Genomic DNA, 19,530 nt, shown 5'->3' with positions numbered 1-19,530 from the left:
TGGGAGCAATATTTAGCTTGTTTTTCTTGCCCTCTCCCTGCTAGTTCAGCATCCAGCAGAGAGCGTGTTGTGGGCAAAGTGCCCTGAAGAGTAAGTTTTGTGTAAAGCACAGGCAATACCCCCAGCTATGAATGGGATTCGTGAAGGAAAAAGGAGGAGGAGGAAAAAAAAAAGAAAGGGGAGAGTGAGAAAGAGGGAAGCAACTACAACAGAACAGAAAACGGGAGGTTGTTGTGAGGTCCTTGATAAAGCGAGGTTGCCAAAGTGCCTTCTGAAACTTAGCGTTTGATCTGAAGGTTAGCTGTGGTGAGTGCTGCTAGAGGTAGGTATTAGGTAGGTGGCAGACTATAAGGTTTATTTTAATTAGGAATGTCATTAACAGTGGCTAGGGTTGATGGGGAGCTCTTAACCTGTTCATCAGACTTACTGCTAATTGTTGGAGGGTGGACACACTAAACAGCAGATGTTGGTGACCCCAGTGTAGGAAAAATGTGTTTTTCTTTTTTTTTTAATCAGGTCCTGTTATATCCTCCAGAGGTTTCCAAGCTATAACTGGTCCCATGACTGGAACAGTTGCCATTTGGTGGCACAAATCACACTTCTTCCAAGTTGACAAACCAGGTCATGGGGCAGAGGAACATAAAGGTTATTTTTTCCTTTAAGGAATGATTATAAAAATAGATATGGCAGAATGAGATCTGCTAATCCTAGCAGCTTGAAGAACAAACCATGGGGCCAGTCTGATTCAGACTCTTGATCATGACATCCTTACCATGAAAGGTGCAGATAGATGCCCACATACCCAAGAAAATATGAACTAAAAGAAGTCAGTACGTCTCCTTGGTGTTGAAGCAGTGTCGTTTTTCTTCCATATGAAGCAAGAAGGACGGGCACTGGGAATGTCGGGGATGTTGTGCAGTGGCTCAGCGCTGCCAGCTGTACCTGTGGGAGATGGGGAAGCCCCAGGCCTCGCCTTGCCACCGCTCCGCGGGCAGGCGCCAGGCCTCTGCGTTGTTTGGCCTCTCATGGGAGGCGGTGGGCGTGAAGACCCATACCCTGGAGCTTGGCTGGGGGTCTCCTGCTCCTCAGCTCCTGCCTGCCCCGCTCTGTGACCCAAAAGCTGTTGGCAGCAGTCAGTGGGAGCTAATCACCTGGCCAGTCTCCCTGTCTGCATAGCCAGAAGTTGTGTGACACGAGCACAATGGCAAAGCTCATCCTTTGCGTTAGCAAGGCAGTTCTTTGGAATTGTCTAAAGTGTACGTCAAAACAAGATTAAAATCTGTAACGTTTAAATTACAGTTTTTTGTTTTGAATCAAGTCATGCTTAATCTTGATTCTAAGTCATTCTGATTCTAAGCCATTCTGAGCTTATTTTTACAAAAAAAAAAGGATTTCGGTGTTGATTTAGTGGAGATATTTTTGGCAAGACAAATGGGAATGAATTGTTTGTAGATGTGGATTCAGAAATCCACAGAAGTATTTTCCTGGAGCAGCAATACTGGGAAAGGAAATGGGGAGGGAGTAGAAAACTATATACCTTGAAGAAAGATGTGAGGGAGAAAAAGTGCTGAATTTGCCAATATGGAGAGGAAATACTGAAGACGTTAGAGAATGCATGCTTTAAGACCTGTATCTGAAGAGAATGCATGCTTTAAGACCTGTATCTGATTTTCTTCCTTTGTTGTGAAATCCATTAACAAAAAGGGACATACTAGTAGCTCTTCTATCTTTTTTGGCACGTGGGACTGAAAAAAAAAAGGTAGAGTAGTCATGTGAAATGACTAGCTCTACCTAGCAGCACACTGCAAAGCTTGGCCGCTGGGTGCAAAGTTCTTGGAGTTCTCTAGAAAGGAATTTACCACAGTAATCCCAAATATGAGCGCAGCTCAGCAGAGTGCATACTTAATGGTGGCTTAGAAGTCTTTGTTTTGCATTTTGGAGACTTGCTTCTGTTCTTACACATCCCATTTGACATCCCATTTCTGCTTGTGATTCTTACAGATGGGAAGTGATAAAGAATGTTTTTCTTTTCAAAAATTGTCCCTTGGAAAAATTTTATGTCAGGTAATTTAAATTACGGTATGTTATTCACCAGGCTCCCAGCTCATGTATTTCTGTGACTCCTGTGATACCTTAAAAAGCTGGCATCCAGACGTATTCAGGTTACTGTGCATTAGCTTAGCTCTGGAAACCCCTTCAGCTTGTACCAGTAGCAAGACTGTTAGCTGTAGAGCTTTGGGATGTCACAGATTTAGCTGGTATTTACCCCACCCTTCTGCTGGAGGCCACCGATCCTGTAGCAGTATTGAAGCTGTTCCCATGCTTCAGCTACCATTTACCAGTCTGACATGTTAATTTAGGACATCAGGTAGTTATATTTTATGCTTGTGATATCAACAGACAATTACAATGGCTGAGCTAAGGGCTTTTTTTGCCCTTAGAGCAAGAGGTGATTTTTGGAAAAGTAGGGGCACAAGGTGTTTGAATGAGATTTTAAAGCTTAGTAGAAGAATGGCCCTATAATGGCAGAAAAAGTGTCCAGACAATTACCTGTTGTCTGACAGTGATGAGTAATAGATGTCTGGTAAAGATATTACATAATGATACTACTGCTTCCAGCCTCCAACAATTTGAATCTCAAGGACTTTCTAAGCTATTCTTTGTGTAACAATCCTTGACTGGCTTCTCATCTGTAATTCTGTTGCTTTCTGAACCTATACAAATTCTTCATCCAGTACTGAATCAAGTTCAAAAACTTCTCATCTGCTTTTTTTTTTTTTTTTTTTCCCCCCATTAGAAGAGTCATTTGTATTCTCTGTGCTGCTGCTGACTGCATGGACCTCTGTCATATACCCTCTTAGTGATCTTTTTACAGGATGAAGAATCTTCTGGGGGATCTAACAGCTAAGAGGTGCTGATGTCACATTTGCTTGGTCAGTGGATGTGATTTGGAATTCTTAGCTTAATCATCTCTTAATGCAAACTCCTTGGCTCATAGAAATGCAAGGCAACTCTGAAAGAATGTGGGTGTGCAGCTACACCAATGCAGCCGATGGATGGCAACTTCTCAACCAGCATTGCAGCATTGTCTACTTTGTAGCTGATGCACAATTAAAAAAAATTGCAGAGAGAATCCTTTGAGTAATCAAAGCAAGGGATGACATAAGTTACTGAAATGTGAGTTAGTTTGGGGAAAAAAAAAAAAAAGACTTTAGAGTTTTAGCAAAAAGGAAAACCAGCATAAGTACAAAGAACCAGGAGGAGGAAGAAAGAAATGTGTATAGTGTTGTGGAAAAGAACATTTTATGATACTGATCAGTGCGTTAGATATAATTTAAATATGATATGCCGCTGATTATTAAGTGATTCTAGCAATACAGTGAGGAGTTTCCTGGAGCATGTATGTTTGTGGCTACTGACCAAGCTAAATGTGGCATTTGACCTTCCTCACTGCCTTCTACATTCTGTGCTGTCATATTTGTTTATAATGTGTTTTATTTTTTTTTCTAATAAGGGCTTTTCAGCCATAATACTGGACTAGAAGGAATTAGATATTTAATCTTACTCTCCTCCGGAAGGCCAAAAATCTATTTCATCAGTCATTTGCAGTAGTGCCAGAGCTGGACCTTACTTCTCTGAAAGTGTATTACTATTATATAGATTTTTTTTGTAAAGCCCTAAGATGTAGTGGTTTGTGATTGGATTTGTGTTCTTCCAGATACTGCAAATATCTGCAAAGACAACTTCTTATCATCAATACGATAAGTAGTAGTTTTTTTCCTTTTTTTTTTTTGCCCTACCATCTTCTTCAGGTGAATGCTGCGAATCAGTTACTTTCACATAGATGCTGTTGACTTAAACAGAGCTATTTATTTGCTTAAAATTAGGCTTGTACTGGGATGCATTGCTGAGCTGTGGGAGACCTAAGTGTTCTGTAAACTAAGCCTCACAATGTCCCTGTGACCATTTTTCCTCATGTTACAGGCTTGGGGCCTAAATGAGCTGTGACTCACGCAGCAAGCTAATGACAGATGTGTGATTAAAATGCGAATCTCCACTTTTGATCTCTTGTGCAAATTATTAAAGCTTTCCTTTCTGAGAATGAGAAACACAGTAAAAATGATTCCCTTCGTGTCGTCTGTTTTCAGCAGGCGTGAAGTCTTTCCTGGTGTACCAAGTGGGATCCTCTGTAATAGAAACATTGGTAGATTCACTTGGATACAAATTTAAAAAAAGGTTTCTGAAAAATTTCCTCCACCCAAACATTCTATTGTCTAAACAAAGAATGGAAAACAGAACTGAGTTCCCCAATCTGTAAATGATTTATAAAGATTAACCATGTCAAACAGAAACAAAGGGAACAAAATTGAAGTTGCTGGAAGTGTTATGGCATGATTTTAAATATATGGACCACCATTTCAATGCCATGGCTTCTGGCTATTGTTTCCTTGTCTCAGAGGGCAAGATCTAAAGATGTTACAAATGTATTATAGCAAACCAAAAATAGCTGTCTCTTGACATCTGTTATGAACAGGTGAGTGCTTACAGGAGAGTGTTTGGTGTCCAGGAATCAGAGAAGACAGATGTATCCCTGCAGTCTCAAAACCACGAGGATCCCTGAACTTTGTACATCAGCTTTCTGAAAAGTTAGGTATTTCATCTGCTGTGTCAAGTGCTCTCCTGGCAATTATGTGAGTAAAACCAAGTGACTATTGCAGAGCTCATTCACAAAAACTGCTGATACGAGACAAAAGCATGCCCAATTATCACTGGAGGGAGGAAACGCTTCTTGTAGAGGGAAAAAAAAAAAAAAAGACACTTCACCTCTGATTTTTCAGCCCTCAACCTTAAGGGTGGTCTACCAAACACCCTCAGAAGAAGCCAGGAACTAAATTCATGGCTCTCCTCTATGTCGTAAGCCATAAACATGAGTGGTTTCAGCTGACATGCCATAATTTCATATTCATTCCCACAGTCAAACGCGTATTCCACAGACTACAAATTACCTGTCTCCTTCCCTTGGGAACCAAGCTTTTCTACCTTCCCCTTCCTCTGTCCCAACATCCTTTCTAATCCATGGATAGTAATTGAGTTGTTTTGCATATCACCAGAAACATATATAACTGTCTCCTACTTGTATACAGCTTTGGAATTCTGAATTTGGAACAGCTTTGGAACATCTGAACCAGAGAAGGACTTGTATGCTTAAAAGATTTTACTAGAGCAAGTGGTAAAGATGGCTTTTATCTGTGGACCTTGTCTTACACTATAGATGTTATTCATGCTTGTACTTCTGTGTCTTGATCTATGGTACTTTGGAAAGACTTTATTTTTGAAAATGTGTTCCTCAGTTTGATTAGTGCTTGTGTATCAATCTGATCTTGTGCATTTTCGGTGTGTCAAAAAACAAAACAAAAACCCAAACCAGTACAATTAAGTCACTACACAACAAATTCAGAAAAGCTGGGTCAGTGTGATTCATTTTGGACAAAGTTTTGTAATTATTACCTTGTAATGTATTTGTAACCTTTTCTCACTGGCCATTGCTGTTATTCCTCTGAACTTCTTCTGAAACTGCTAGGCGAGAGAGAAGACTCAGTGGTGGTGTGCGGCAAGTAGTATGTGTGATAGAAGTCATCTACTGCTTTTGCAGTTTATTTAGTTGGGATTTTGTAAACATTGTGATTTCCCACAGCTACATAACTCTGTTAGTTTTACTGTGCAAATATTCCTTCCAGCTTTTGCACTTCATGATGGAAAAGTAGTTTCCTATAAACATGCTGCCTGTTATAACAATGAATAGGCATAATTTCAAAACAAGGCAGTGGAATAAAATGTGAAACAACAGGGCAGAGCATGTGGACACCCCCATGTGCCTATTAGGGACTATCTTTTTTCTTAAGGGAAAGCTTAAGATTTGTTGAACTGGGGACTTCTGAGGCATTTGAAATATTTTCCTGAAATTGGTATCCCTAGCAGTTAATGGCCAACCTGGAGGCTTGTAAAGGCCGTGCTCATTGTACTTCAGTAGTTTATACCACGTTGTGTTCAGAAATTATAGCTACTCAGGAACTTTAGTACAGACTTCTTACCCTTCTTGAGCACCTCACACCAGACGAGTCCCTTTGCCAAGAAAGCAGCAGTGACCAACGTGGCACTGTGTTAGAAAGGGAAATAATATTCTTGATGTGTGTGGGTTTCTCTTACCCTTTCCTGGTCCTTTTCGTAATGACAGTTACATACTCTGAGATTAAGTGCTGTATTAATAGGTCAGCGTGCAACTGCTAGTGTTTAATAGCCAACAGCAACAAAAGTTTGGGGTTTCTTCTAGCTTCTTTTCTCTTTAAGAATACTTAAGACCTGTTAACTATGCATCCTTAAAATATACTTAAAAGGAAGCATTGATTTATTTCCACTATGTAGAAGTAAGCTTACTTACTTACAAAGTTTTGAGAAGATGCAATGGTGGAGTGTTACAGCACATCTGACATGTTGCTGTGCTACGCATTTCACAATAGATGTGTGAAATGTCTTGGTGTATTTCACAGAATCATTTCTCACTTTTTGGGTAGTTTCAGATGATGTTTTGAACTGCCTCGTGAAAGGTGTAGAATAATCCAGTTCCTGTTCAGGAAACCAGCCCCCTCCTGAGTAACAGATAAGCATGCCACTCTCTTCTGGCTTCAGGAGAGTCAGTTGTTATCCTGTGCTTTGTACAGTGAATACATTTCTATTTTTTGCCAGTATGGGACAATGTAGGTTCATTTAGGTGTATGGTAGTGGCACAAGTTGAAAGGGGTGAAGGAACATGTGAGGAGAGCGGAGATGTTGCAGCCTGCTCGGCGGCACTTTGGGGTTTGCTGTCAGCACAGGTCAGGTGCTCTGTTGACAGAAACAAGCTTGCAGGTAATTGCTGCTTCTGTTGAGCAATAAACTGGTTTTGTTTTGTATTCTTTTAGAGTGGTTTAAGCTAGATTGTCTGGCCTGATGAATACGAGAAGTACTTACCTGCTTGCCGATGTGGTGTTAAGGGGTGCATGAGCAGAAGCCTGGGTTGTGTGGAGTAGTGCTGGTCTTGCAGAAGGATGGCATGCAAATGTGTCTAGCTTCCCAGCACAGAGGCGGTAATGAGAACATGGTGGGCTGAAGCAGCTGTCATCTTCTAGCTGAATCAGCATATTTGAAGTTTCACTGGTATTAGTTAGCTGGAACCACGTACTTACATGTCCCCAAGTAAAAGCTGTGGTGAAAAATGGGTATCAGGTTTGTGCAGACGGAATTCTCTACAACTAGCTGTGTATTTTGTAAAAACTTAACTTTTAGTGAAATCACTGCAGCAAGCTGCAAAACAAAATTCCGTGTCATGGCAGTGACACAACTCACCATGTAGGGTTGTAAAAGTTGTGGTTTTCTTGTCCAGGGCTGTGCTACCGAGGGGAGATACCTAAATCGTGGAGCTCCTTGTGAGGACTTGTTTTTCTGTGGGGCTAGGAGGTCCTGGAGATAGGCCAGTCTGCTCTCGTGGCTTTGATTGTATGGGGGCTCCTTTCATTCAAACCCTTTTTTGCCTTCTTTTTTAAAGGAGCATAACATAGGCACAGGTCAAAGGGAAATGGGAAACCTTAGTTGTAGGTGGAGAAAGAAAAAGTTCTATGTAGAAAAACTCAGGTGGTTGGGAACTTGAAAGAAAATGTGTTTTTAAATCGTTAAAACTTTTTTTTTTCTTTCCCCCAGCCCCTGCGTTTTGGTTAAACTGTATCTGTACAACCAAATAGCCTCACTCTCTAGGGCACTACTGATTATATAGCTATCTACTTCACTTGCATTTGTTTGATGCTATCTGAAAACTTCCACAGTGGAAATAAGTCAACAATATGAATCAGATTATCAGTGTGTCTTAATTTAAAAGAAAAGTCAGTAGCTGCTCTGCAGGATAAAATTCATCTAGAGAACTTCAAATGACACAGGAAGAGGGAAGGAAGTGTTGAAATGGTTACTCCTCTTGTAATGGAAAATTATATGGTAAAATTTTTGATTGTGCTAAGTATCTCATTATGGCTGTTTTCGTTATTTTTATTTTGTAATGGGGAAAAATGTGCCTCTGCAGTCTATTTTCAACCCATCCTTGGGGGTGACCAGTGTTACCACTTGAATGGGGTAGTTAGAAAATTTTTACAGTTTGGAAAATGGGGGTTGCAAATAGGGCTGAATGCTTTATAACATATAAGACAAAATATGTTTGAAATATAACACAAATGTTTTCAGTGTGTTGCAATGAGTGACTTTTTTTTTTTCTTTAGAGTGGTAGCAGTCTAAATAGGCCTTAGTAGACAGAATTGTGGTAAAATTATGTTGTAAAAGTAAAGCTTTGCATAAGCATTCTGGATTTAGTCAGCATAACTGATTAGTTAAAAGACCTGTTAACTCTACATGTTTGACATTATAATGAACACTACATAGCCAGTTTGTCAGTGAGGTAGATAAACACCATTTCTGAAAACTTTAGCCAAGTTTATGGAGTTTAGGATCCAAACCATGAAAAAATTTCATCTCTGGATCAGAATCTTCTTTATTTTTAACAGGAAGATGGTTAGGTATTTGTTTTGGTTAGACATAAATACTGCCTTTGAATTAGTTGAAAATCTTGTTCTGTAGTAAGCTTTTAACACTACTTGTAAGACAGAAATGATTGAGATTTTACTCTTGAAAGATGTCTAATTGAGTTTAAAAGCACGTGGTGAAGGAAGGCTGTTTTACAATGGTCATAAAGCAGTGGGCAATGAATTTAGGGAGCAGAGAATTAGGTATGGGAAACAGTTTTTCAAAGAAGAGAATGGTGAAAATCAATTGACTGCAGCAAACAGGTGCAAGAAACACTGCTGGAGGATTTGGCATAAGTTTTGCACTCTGGGATGGCTACTCCAGTTAATGTTTCAGTGCCTTTATTGTCATTTTGCATACATCTGGAGGTGCATTGTCTCCCATGAAAGGGTAATCCAGTCTGCTCAATAATACCAACTCTCTTGCCTTGAAACAGTGAAGTATCAGATTTTGCAGCATGTCAGACAAAAGACTCCTTTGCTATGTCTCAGAACAAGATTACAGTTGTCGTATTTCTTCTTCACCAGCGTGCCTGGCACTTCAGAGCATAGCTTAGACTTCCCTTTGTTAATGGAAGAGAAAGAGGATCTTTATGCATTTGGTAGTTTTTGTTTTCGTTATTGGTAGTTTTTATTTTCATAATTCATTTTGTGATTTAATACATGTGGTTTGTGCTTAATCCCCTTCAGGATTTGGTTTAGAAGGTTAGGTTTCAGTTAACTGAAACTTGAGCAGCCTTCTCAAAAAATCCCTCATCCCTTAGAAATGTTAATAATAAAAAATAATAATAATAATACCAGCTTTGTGTATACTCCTTACCATACAGCACAGTTAAACAGAAAGCTTAAGAAAGCAGTTGAATGCAGTTTGGGATCTCTTAAGGCACAGAAAAGTGCAGTGGTTTAGAACCATTGGCTAGAGTGGATCAGGGACAAATATTTTTAGTGGCTTTTCTCTCTGGCTGCTTCAGGAAAAGATAGAAATAACATGAGTAACTGAAATAAAAGTAGTGCTCAGTTCTTGGTGGTAGGTACAGAAATCTGGAGCAGTCGTGTTGTTTCCAGGATTTGTGTCCAAACCCAAATATCTCAGCAATGAGACAAACCCTGAGGTTTGTGGAACAAGACTTTCCTTACAGGATCGTTCCTGATGTACCTTTATTAGCAACTGAATCCTGCTGCGAGCGGGTTAAGAGTTTGCAGGATCCACATTCCTCAAATAAAAAAAAAGTGTTGACTAAGTTGCATCAGCGTGAATATAAATAAAATTGTTTTTATGTATTCAATTTAAATGCTTCTTGCTGCTTCCAGTGTGGAATGAAGGCATGTCTCCTTCAGCTTCTTTTCCACAAAGGAAAACAATGAGGAGCTTGTTGGGTTTCTGCATGCAGAAGAAATACATTTAGGCATTCTTCGCATAACTGTGGGGAAGAAGGGGTTGCTAGCTTTCTCATTGTTCAACTTGTTTCTTAATCACACAATACAAGTCAACTGTGAAAACCCTCCGTGAAAATACCTAACAGAAGTGGTTTGTGCTGTAGTGTTCCCATACCAGATTCTTTCCAGTTTGTATTGGAGGTATTTGCTATTGTTGCAAACTGTTACACTGTGGCAAATCACTAATGTCCACAGTGTGAATGATACCATAGAAATAGCTACATTAAGGAGGAGGCATGTGTCTTAGAATTGCTGCTTTGTTGTTTTTGTTTCCTTTAATGTACTGTGCTCTGTATTCTGAAAGCCTGTCTTATTTTTATTTTTATTTCTCTGTGTCTGTGTGTGCCTTTTGCAGTGACTTTGTAACATGCAAGACACTGATGCCAGGGGGAGTTCCCCTGCTTTCCTTCGGCCTCAGAATGGGAGCAGTCACAGGTCTGCTGGGTATGTCCCGGGGAGAATTGCCCCTCTTCGACCCCCACCACCTTCACAGAGCCACGCTTCAGCCGAATTTACCTCTGCAAGACAAGAAGCCCGGGCGACGTTCACGTCCTTACCATCTGGACAGAACCGCCGTCAGGCAGAAGCCAACAGACATAAAAATACTCTCATTTGCTTTGCCATTTCTAGCTTGTCACTTTTTCTTGCACTGGGAATTTTTTTGGGAATAGCTTCAAAATACGCTCCAGATGGTAAGTTCTTGCATGAACAAAATTGTACTAGACGTTAAGGTCCCTGTGAACATAGTGCAATAATTCTGCATCGGAAGCAGTGTTAAAAGTTCAGTGCAAAAATAGGATGCTTACTGTAATTTTAATTTGGAAGGAAGCTGTGTTTGGAGGTTTGGTTCCTTTTGCTGTTATCGGTGTCACTTTGTGTTTTTACTGTGAACTATTTATTTACAGGAAGAAAAAAAGCATAGCAGTAAATAAAGACGACTGGTGAGGGGGAAAGAAGTGAGAATATTGTATCTGTATTACATGTGTAATTATCACATGTACGTAGAAGTTGCCTATTCACAAAGTACAGGCAAAATGAAATACTGTCTGTGTAAGCAGTAACTAGGGAAGGTAGTAAGGAGCATTCAGGTAAAACATTTAAAAGTCTAGGAATTTATACCAGCAATTTTTTTGCTTTGTTTGTAAACAAATCGAGCAGGGAGTTCTTTGACCACTTAGCCCTGATTTTTTTCAATTTGTCTTAGAAAACTCGGCAACTTTAATGGAATTTGGAAAACCTCTAAAATGTGACTGTCTATAAAGCACAAAGACGTGGAGTGATTAACTGCTAGTCATTAAATAGAGAGCCCTCTGGCCAAACGCTTACTATGAGACCCAGTTGGTAAGGGTTTGTAGTATCTTTTGGAGCATGGGTTCTGTTTTGTTTACCTAAGGAAGAAATCGGGTTTCTAAAAGTTTTCAAAATGATTTTTGGAATTGAAAATGGTGCCTATTGTAACACTACAAGCTTAGACTCCATGGTGGCTTTTGGAGCAGTAATTCAGAAGTTTCTGTTTCTAGAGTCAATGCAGCACGTGCTGAACAAATTAAATAATCAACTGAAGATTTTAGGTGACAGTATAAAATGGATGCATTCATCTTAACTGGGACACAGTTCATGGTGGGTTGCAGATATCTCTTGGGTGAAGTTACTGAGTTTTCCTAATAATTAGGAAGGAAAACAAGATAGAACAAACACTGCAGAAGTAGTAAATGGAAGATGACTGCTATATTGTGAAGTAAATCACTAGTAATATGGGCATATGGACATGCAGTAAGGACTCTAGTTACAAACAAGTTGAAGACAAAGCTGACGGGTGATCTAGCACATTGATTCTAAGAAGTACTTGAGGGGAAAAACAACAGCAACAACAACAATAATAGTAAAAACACACCCCAAAACAAACAAGGAAAGCCTTTCCACTTTGATACCAAGACTTTAAAACATTTAATTAAAAGCTGTAGGTTTTAATGGTTGTTTTAGTAGAGGTGAGGCTGTACTGCATGGACAATGTAAAATAATAGTCTTCTCATGCTTTAAAAGCTGGTAACGTGAAGGAGATGGGTTTGCCACTTTTAAAATGAAAATGTTTTTGGAGTATTAAGATTTTAATAAGTATTATTATTTTTTCCTCTGCAGTAGTTCATTCCCAAGGCATTGAGTTTTGTAGATTTTCTTACACTGCATATGTGGTCAACATGTAGTTTATGGATCACCAAAGATACTGAGGATGCTGCAGTAGACCTTTTTATCTTTGTCTGCTGTAGTGACTTACATGGAAGTTCAGCAATAATCAAAGGATGTAAACGCTTTCCTTCAATGTCCCGTTGCTCCTCTATGGAAGTCCAGCCAGCTTTCAATATTGGCTGTTGAACTGTGTCTTTCAGAAGTTTCCCTCCACTACCTTTTAAAAGAAAAACCACGCACATAAAATCTATTGGAAGCCCTCACACAAGAGAAACTCCATGAGGGCACAAACGAAAATCTGACTGACTGAAATTTTAATTTTGTGGCAGTGTTGCTGCAGCGGCTCCCCAAGGATTCTTGACAGGTTGAAATGTTAATACCCTCAGCTCCATCCTCACACATGCGGTACTAAAGCCAGCCACTGCAGTTCCAGCTAGGTGTGCTCTTGCTGAGGGCTAATTGGAAATCCATATTGTCAGTGCTTTTAATGGCTGTTTAAAAGGCAGTGAAGGGAATGTGAGACTTAGTAGTAATTGTGTGTAAATCCTAAACCTCCGGCATACCTTCCCCACAGGGAAAATGATACTCGTCTGCATTTCTGTTCCTGCTCGTCAGCTGGTTTCTTTTTTCCTCCTTGCTTTTATCTTCCTGTCATCATCTTTTTTTCTAAGGAGTCCTTAGCACTGAAGATCATGTAGAGTGCTGGAAATGCAATTTCCTTCCCCATTTCCAGGGGCTTTTGCTACAGGGTCAGGAAGACAAGCAAGGGAGGTTGTCAGGGAAAAGTTCTCTTTGGCCTTTGCAGTTCTCTGCTGGAGCTTGCCCAGGGTAAACAGGATCCTCAGAAAATTTAGCTGCCAAACTGTGATAAACTTCTGCTGAGCATAATATAACACTGATAATTTTTTCCCAGAGGCCTTAAAAACTCCAGACTTGGTGGCTAAGCAGGTAGAAAGCAACTATTTAACTACATTTTGAGAACTGTTTCCTGCCTTTTCTCCTGCCAAATTTCATATCCTTTCTCCAACACATGGAAGGTTCTAGAATTTTATTTTTTTGGCAGGGTGTTGTGTGTGTGTTTTCTTTTTTTTTTTTTTTTCCCACCACATGCAAAAATATTATTTTCCCACCACCATCACCTTACTAGAAGCAACTAAACCTTATAGACAGCTGACCCATTTTTACAAAAATGCACTGAAGCAGAGGCTTGACTTGAAAAATTTTCAGCATGAGTGGTCAAATATGGCAGGGCTATAACTACCTAACATTTTCTGGTTTATGCTTCTGTTTCCATTTAACCTTAACTGTCGAGGCAATGACTGGTCTGTAAAATCCAATCAGTAATTTTGAAGGTAACATATGGTGAAGTACTAAATATTTGATGTTTCCCTGCACCCTTCTGCAATTACTAAGGAAGAATTTCAAAATACTTTTGCTGAGCACATCTGATTTGCCTGCCAAAAGTTGATCCACTGTGCTTCAGAAGCATGATCATGTTACAGGAGTGCCTATTTCTGATTCCAATGGCTTCCTTGCTCAAACATAATGTACAGTAGATTCAGTGGGGTTGTTGTTGTGTGTTGTTTGGTTTGGTTTTGTAGTTGTTGTGCTGTACCTATTCTTTAAAACTCAACAGGAAAACTTGTGCAGTTATTAGATCTTTTTCCTCCATGAATCACGCTAAGTAGAAATTACCAGGTTGCTGACTCATGGTTTCCTCACACTGCCCTTTGCTACCAGCCAGGAAATGTGTGTTTCTTCACAGAGACTGTGTGTGTAGTGTCTGAGGAAAGGGGCTCAGTGACTGTGCATGAGTCAGGCAATAGAACTGCATTTTGTCAGTGACTGCTCAGCAGTCTTGCAGATAGCAGTGCTTCTTGCTTTTTGGCTTCCCCTTGTGTTGAATTTCATTTTTTTAAATGCTGTTTTCTTAGGATCCCCCCAAAAAATTTCTTTTGTTTTTATTTTTATATTGCTAGTTAGATGCCTTTTGGCTTCGTGCAGTTCTGCTAATTTTTTCCCACTGGCAGGCAAATCTTGGTTTCTGTGGGTTTCCTGGGTTGGAAAAGATTTGAAATGTGGAGAATAACAGTGAAGGAAAACAATTTTGTCAGCAGAACTAAGGATGGCTTATGTTAAATCTGTGGGTAGGCTTCTCTTTCTTTGTCTTATGGAAAAATGAGCTATTGCAAGTAGCTTTTTGCCCCCAGCATTTCAGATGCATAGGGCATTTTTTTCCAGAAGATGTGAAAAGGCAGTTATGACTGTTAATTTCAGTTGGGCTTCTAACGTGTTTATTTTGACATCTTTTAGGTTGTGTTTTTTCCTCAATAAAAATGTTTGTAGTCTGTGTTTTTAATAAGAAAATCAAAAATTCAAGACATACTTTCAGTTTCTGTTTTCATAGTACTTCTATGCTCCTGCGTTAATCAGCTGCTTAATATTCTAAAAATGGGTATGTTTTAAGTACCATATTGCTGTAAGTTCATCTGAAATCACACAACCCTGTCACTTCTGTCTGCTACTTCTCCTTCTCTGGCCTTATAATATGGCGTTGCTGCCTGGGTAGTGCCAAATCTTCAACGGAGTTTTGAGGAGGATCGTGTGTATCACTTCTATAGCGTGGTTCAGAGACTGGTGTTTAAAGTATCTTAGAAGCACAAACCATGGGTTTGGATCCAAATGCTTTGCTTCCCAGGACACTGCTCTAACCATAGAAGCTTAACACTAAATATATTAAGGTCGTCCTGTCCTCCTTTCTCCCATATCTGCAAACCTATACTGGAGGAAGTGATTGGGATGCTCAAAAGCAAGAGGGGATGGATTAGACTTTCTCACACAGGTTCCTGTGACCTTGAGGAAGGTGAGATATTTAGATACCTTACCACCGTGTTGGTATTTCGTGTAGGTGGCCTAGGATATCCTGGGCTCAGGGCAACTGCTGTGAACTGGAGTCCTTGCTGCTGAGCTCTTCTCATCTACTGTAGATGATGTAGAAAATCTCGAAAAACCAAACCAACCCTCAAACAAATAATAACAAAAACTAGATGCCTATTGGTTGGCTTGAAAGTACAGTATATGTTGACAGTTCAGTCTACTTGTGGTCTTCAGTGTTTTAATTTTGGTACATAATGACTTTCTATCCTTGGAAGCTTAGCCCTGATTCAGGTATCTTTTTGGCTGCATGAATTTAAACATTAGAACTAGTAGCTGCAGTACTGTGAACACAGAAGGAGGTGGGAATCCTTTGTGGGTGACTGACTCTGCCTTATTTAGTATGCATCTTCATGCTGCCCTGATTGCTGTGGTCCTGTTGGTGATGCTTATTTAAAAATAAATAAATAATATATTTCACTTTATATTGCAGAAAATTGTCCTGATCAGAATCCTCGTCTTACAAACTGGAGCCCTGGAAAAGATCCTGAAAAGAGAGTTATTATCAAAAAGGGGGATTTGTTTCGTCTGAACTCAGATGCTACAGTACACTCTATAGTCATACAAGATGGAGGTACGAAATGGAAGGATGAAAAACATGCTTCAATTCATAGAATTGTAAAATGCTTTGAGTTGGAAGGGACCTTAAAGATCATCTAATTCCAACCCTCTTTCAATGGGCAGGGACACCTTCTGCTATACTTCGTTGCCCAAAGCCCCATCCAACCTGGCCTTGAACACCTCCATGGATGGGGCAACCACAGCTTCTCTGGGCAACATGTGCCAGTGCCTCACCACCCTCAGAATAAAGAATTTCTTCCTTCTATCTAACCTAAATCTCCCACTTTAGTTTAAAGCCATTCCCCCTTGTCCTCTTACTACACCTGCTGACATAGAAGCATGCTCCCCAGCTTTTCTGCAGGCCCCCTTTAGGTATTGGAAGGTCTCCCCAGAGTCTTTTCTTCCCCAGGTTGAACAATCCCAACTCTGTCAGCCTGTATTTATGCATGGCTTTTACTTTTGTGATTAGTGGAAAATTACATTGGAATTTTGGTATTGACCAGTTCCTTTGCTTTTACTTTTCTGCCTGCTGTCAGGCCACTGTCAGGCCAGACATACCAAATGTTAAAATGATAAATGAACACTATAAAGTCTGTCATTGGAGCAGTGACATGGTTTTCTGTAAAACAGTAAAAAAAAGACTTGTCTAGTAGCTTTCTAGGTTCGGGATCTGATTGTCTTCTGATGATGAACATAGTGTGTTAGCAATTTGACCAAGATGGTAGAAAAAAATAGGGATAAGCTGACCAGATGCTTAGAAAGGTAATTCACAACCGGTAGAAGTTACTTTCATAAATATTCTTAACCTTATTAAAAAACTTAATAGTTTGTTTTCTGGGTGTGGAAAACAAATCTTTCTTAATCTTTCTGTTGCTCTTATTGTGATCTTGATTCTTTGAGTCTATCTTAATATTGCTTTGACTTACAGATTTCTTTTTTCCCTTTAGGGTTACTGGTTTTTGGTGATGATAAGGAAGGTTCTAAAAATATTACTTTGAGAACTCGTTTTATCCTGATAAAGGATGGTGGAATGCTTCATGTTGGAGCAGAGAAATGCCGCTATAAATCCAAAGCAACTATTATTTTGTATGGGAAGTCAAACGAAGATGCTGATGTGCCAGAATTTGGCAAAAAATTTATTGGTGTGGGTCCTGAAGGAACATTGGAATTGCATGGGCACCAGAAGTTATCATGGACTCTTCTGTCAAAGTCTGTGAATTTCTCAGGGCTGGCCTGTGGTCATTATTCATTTAAAAAGAATTTTTCCCGAGGACTAAATGTGAGAGTGATTGATCAGGATACAGCGAGTGTTTTGGAAGTGTTGAAATTTGATACTCATGATTTTTCAGAAGAAAGCTTGAAGCTCCAGAACTTACTGAAAAATAGAAGTCCTGGTCGCATTATTGCTATTGCTGTAGGAGATTCAGCTGCTAAAAACCTACTAGAGGAAACTAGAGTAACTATTCAAAATCTTCTGGGAAGTAAGTTTGTCAGAGGATTGAGTTACAGGTAAATAATTCATTTTCCCTTTTGTGTTGAGTAAATATGAGATACAGAATTTGCCTTCTTTGGGTGGTTTTGTTAAACTTGGACAATGTCTGCTCTTACAATACTGACAATTCTTTGTAGATTTTAGGTAGTACAGCAGTAGTGCTATTTGGCATGTGATGTTTTAATAGTGTAGAGATGTTTAGTTACAGGTATCTGTGTGATAAATTTAATTACTTAATTACACTTTCACTGTTCTCTACAGAAACTGAAAGTGGGTACAGCAAAGGATTTTTTTTTTTTACCCATTCAAGCACACAGTTATAACAACATAGAAATTGTTTTCTGTTCAGGGGAGGAAGGAATGCCAAACTAAAAACTGAATACAGAGAAGGGGTGCTAATCATCTATTTCAAACAGCATTTTACTCATCCCAGCAGATTGGTGAAATGAAAGTACATTAGCCTTTTGCTGATGCTTCAGGGGAACTGATTTGTAAAAATATTTTATTACTGAAGCATACTTGTCAGGTGTGTTTGTATCTTTTGAATGTTCTTTTCAGTTGTTTGGGGATGAAATGGTGGGACGGTTGAAGAGATATAGTAAATGTTACTGTAAAGCAGAGAGGTTAAACTTCTGCACTGTTCATTTAGTTGTTGCAAATGACCTCCTGCATGTTCTGACCCTACCTTTGTATTGTGCAGGTTTAACAGTAAGTGTTGAAGGGACACCAAATGCACTAACAGTCAGGCAGTTCTTCAGATACTGTTAAAATGGTTTCATATAACCTGGTTTTATTTTTTTTGGTGTTTTCCAGGAAATCGGTAGCTTAGTTTTTTCTGTTCTGTTCTTACCCTCGCTATTCCCTGACATCTGGGCTCCAGTTGCTCCCCACCCTCTGCTTTGGCAGAGCTGGGCTGGGGCGTGAGTCAGGATGGCATGTTCTGACCTTGCTTCCCTCCAGGGGCATGTTTGTGGCAGCCCCTGTGTAAGCGTCTAGTTATGGGGTCCTCTGGAGAGTTCTCGTGAGTCTGCAGCTGAAGCAGTTTCATCAGAGGTGCTGAGACCTATATGTCCTGTAGTAACTACTGTCGTCTTGTGAGGTGAAGGCCAAGTGGCGGTTGGTGAGGGCCCTGGGCAGCCAGCCTCCATCTGACGAGGAGCTGATGGTTTCTCGTGTTCATAGCTACCGGTGGCCTCCACGCCAGTAGGCCTGAAGTGAGGACATTCTTTAACCCGCAGCCGGGTGTAGGAAGCACTTTTTCTTCCTTCCCCGCTGAACTGGTTCCTGTCTACTTTCACTGGTCGATAAGAGACTCTGTAAGCACATAAACTTGTCCTGTCCTATCTGCTGTGGAAGATGGGCGAGAAGTTCACTTCTGAGTCCTCGCTGAGGTTAAAAGCAGGGTTGGTTTGTTAAAACTGGTGGAAGGGATATCAGTAGGGAGGTCAACAGACCATTGCATCCTTGTCTGCTTCTGTCTCCCCATGCAGATTAATATGCTTTAAAATACCTTGATATTTAGCTTAAATGTTGATGTGTGAAACATTCAGCTTGTTTGTTGGTGCTCCTGAAAAGCTGACTGGCTATATACTATTGCTGTGAGCAGATTAACACTGAACAGTTTGATTTGGCTTTTTAAACACAATCATTAAGAAGAGACTGAAAGAAAAACAACTGGATTGAAGGTGGTTTTAATATCTGCCTTTGAATCAATCACTAGCACTGGACTACAGTCCAGCTAGCTGTTATTGTTTTCATTTTGGGTGAATGATTCAACCTTAATGATGCAATTTGGTTCGGCCTTTTAATAGATGATTACTTCCTCAGCACATAATTACACCATTACAGAGCAGTAAAGGACAACAAATATTTTTGTTTTTTGAACTTGGTGGCAGCTTTCTGTGGTGCGTGGTTTGTTTTTCATTTCCAAAAACTTGGATTCATTGAGCAGAGCTATAAGAAGTGGAAATACATCCAGTACAGTTTCCTGCTCCCCACAGGCACTCAGCCAAGATAAGTGTCCAGCTGAGGGAAGGACTAGTCAGGGGGAAGAGGCCAAAGCTCTTGTACTTGGCCTTCGGAAGCATCAGTGATTCCTTGTGTGAAGGTTGTGCAATAGAATCCAGTACTTCTATTTTTTGTGTCTGAGTGTCCTGAAAGACTCAAGAAGTATTGCCTGTCAGGAGCAGTGATCATCAGCAGCCGCTGCTGGCAGTGTCCATCCTGATGCAAGCTCTGTCTCCTGGGGCTCCTCGCCTTCTCTGCACAGACGCTGCATGCTGACCGCATCCCCATGCTGGGAGCGTGCCGCGGCACAAG

At 40.1% G+C, this 19,530-nt stretch overlaps 1 protein-coding gene across 2 annotated transcripts in view; it reads left to right on the top strand.

Moving 5' to 3' along the window:
• CEMIP2 (cell migration inducing hyaluronidase 2) overlaps positions 1–19,530 on the top strand; it is a 54,761-nt gene that overhangs the window by 6,641 nt on the left and 28,590 nt on the right. For both annotated transcript variants that reach the window (XM_083819227.1, XM_083819226.1), the window contains 3 exons: positions 10,393–10,729; positions 15,592–15,732; positions 16,667–17,228. In XM_083819227.1, the coding sequence (XP_083675353.1) occupies positions 10,405–10,729; positions 15,592–15,732; positions 16,667–17,228 (1,028 nt within the window). In that variant the 5' untranslated portion in view covers positions 10,393–10,404. The remainder of the gene's footprint in view (positions 1–10,392; positions 10,730–15,591; positions 15,733–16,666; positions 17,229–19,530) is intronic.

The sequence above is a fragment of the Anser anser genome (genome assembly GCF_964211835.1).
Source record: "Anser anser genome assembly, chromosome: Z".
Taxonomy (NCBI): Eukaryota; Metazoa; Chordata; class Aves; order Anseriformes; family Anatidae; genus Anser; species Anser anser.
The sequence above is the reverse complement of the archived record's forward strand: the minus strand, read 5'-3'. Positions and strand labels throughout refer to the sequence as shown.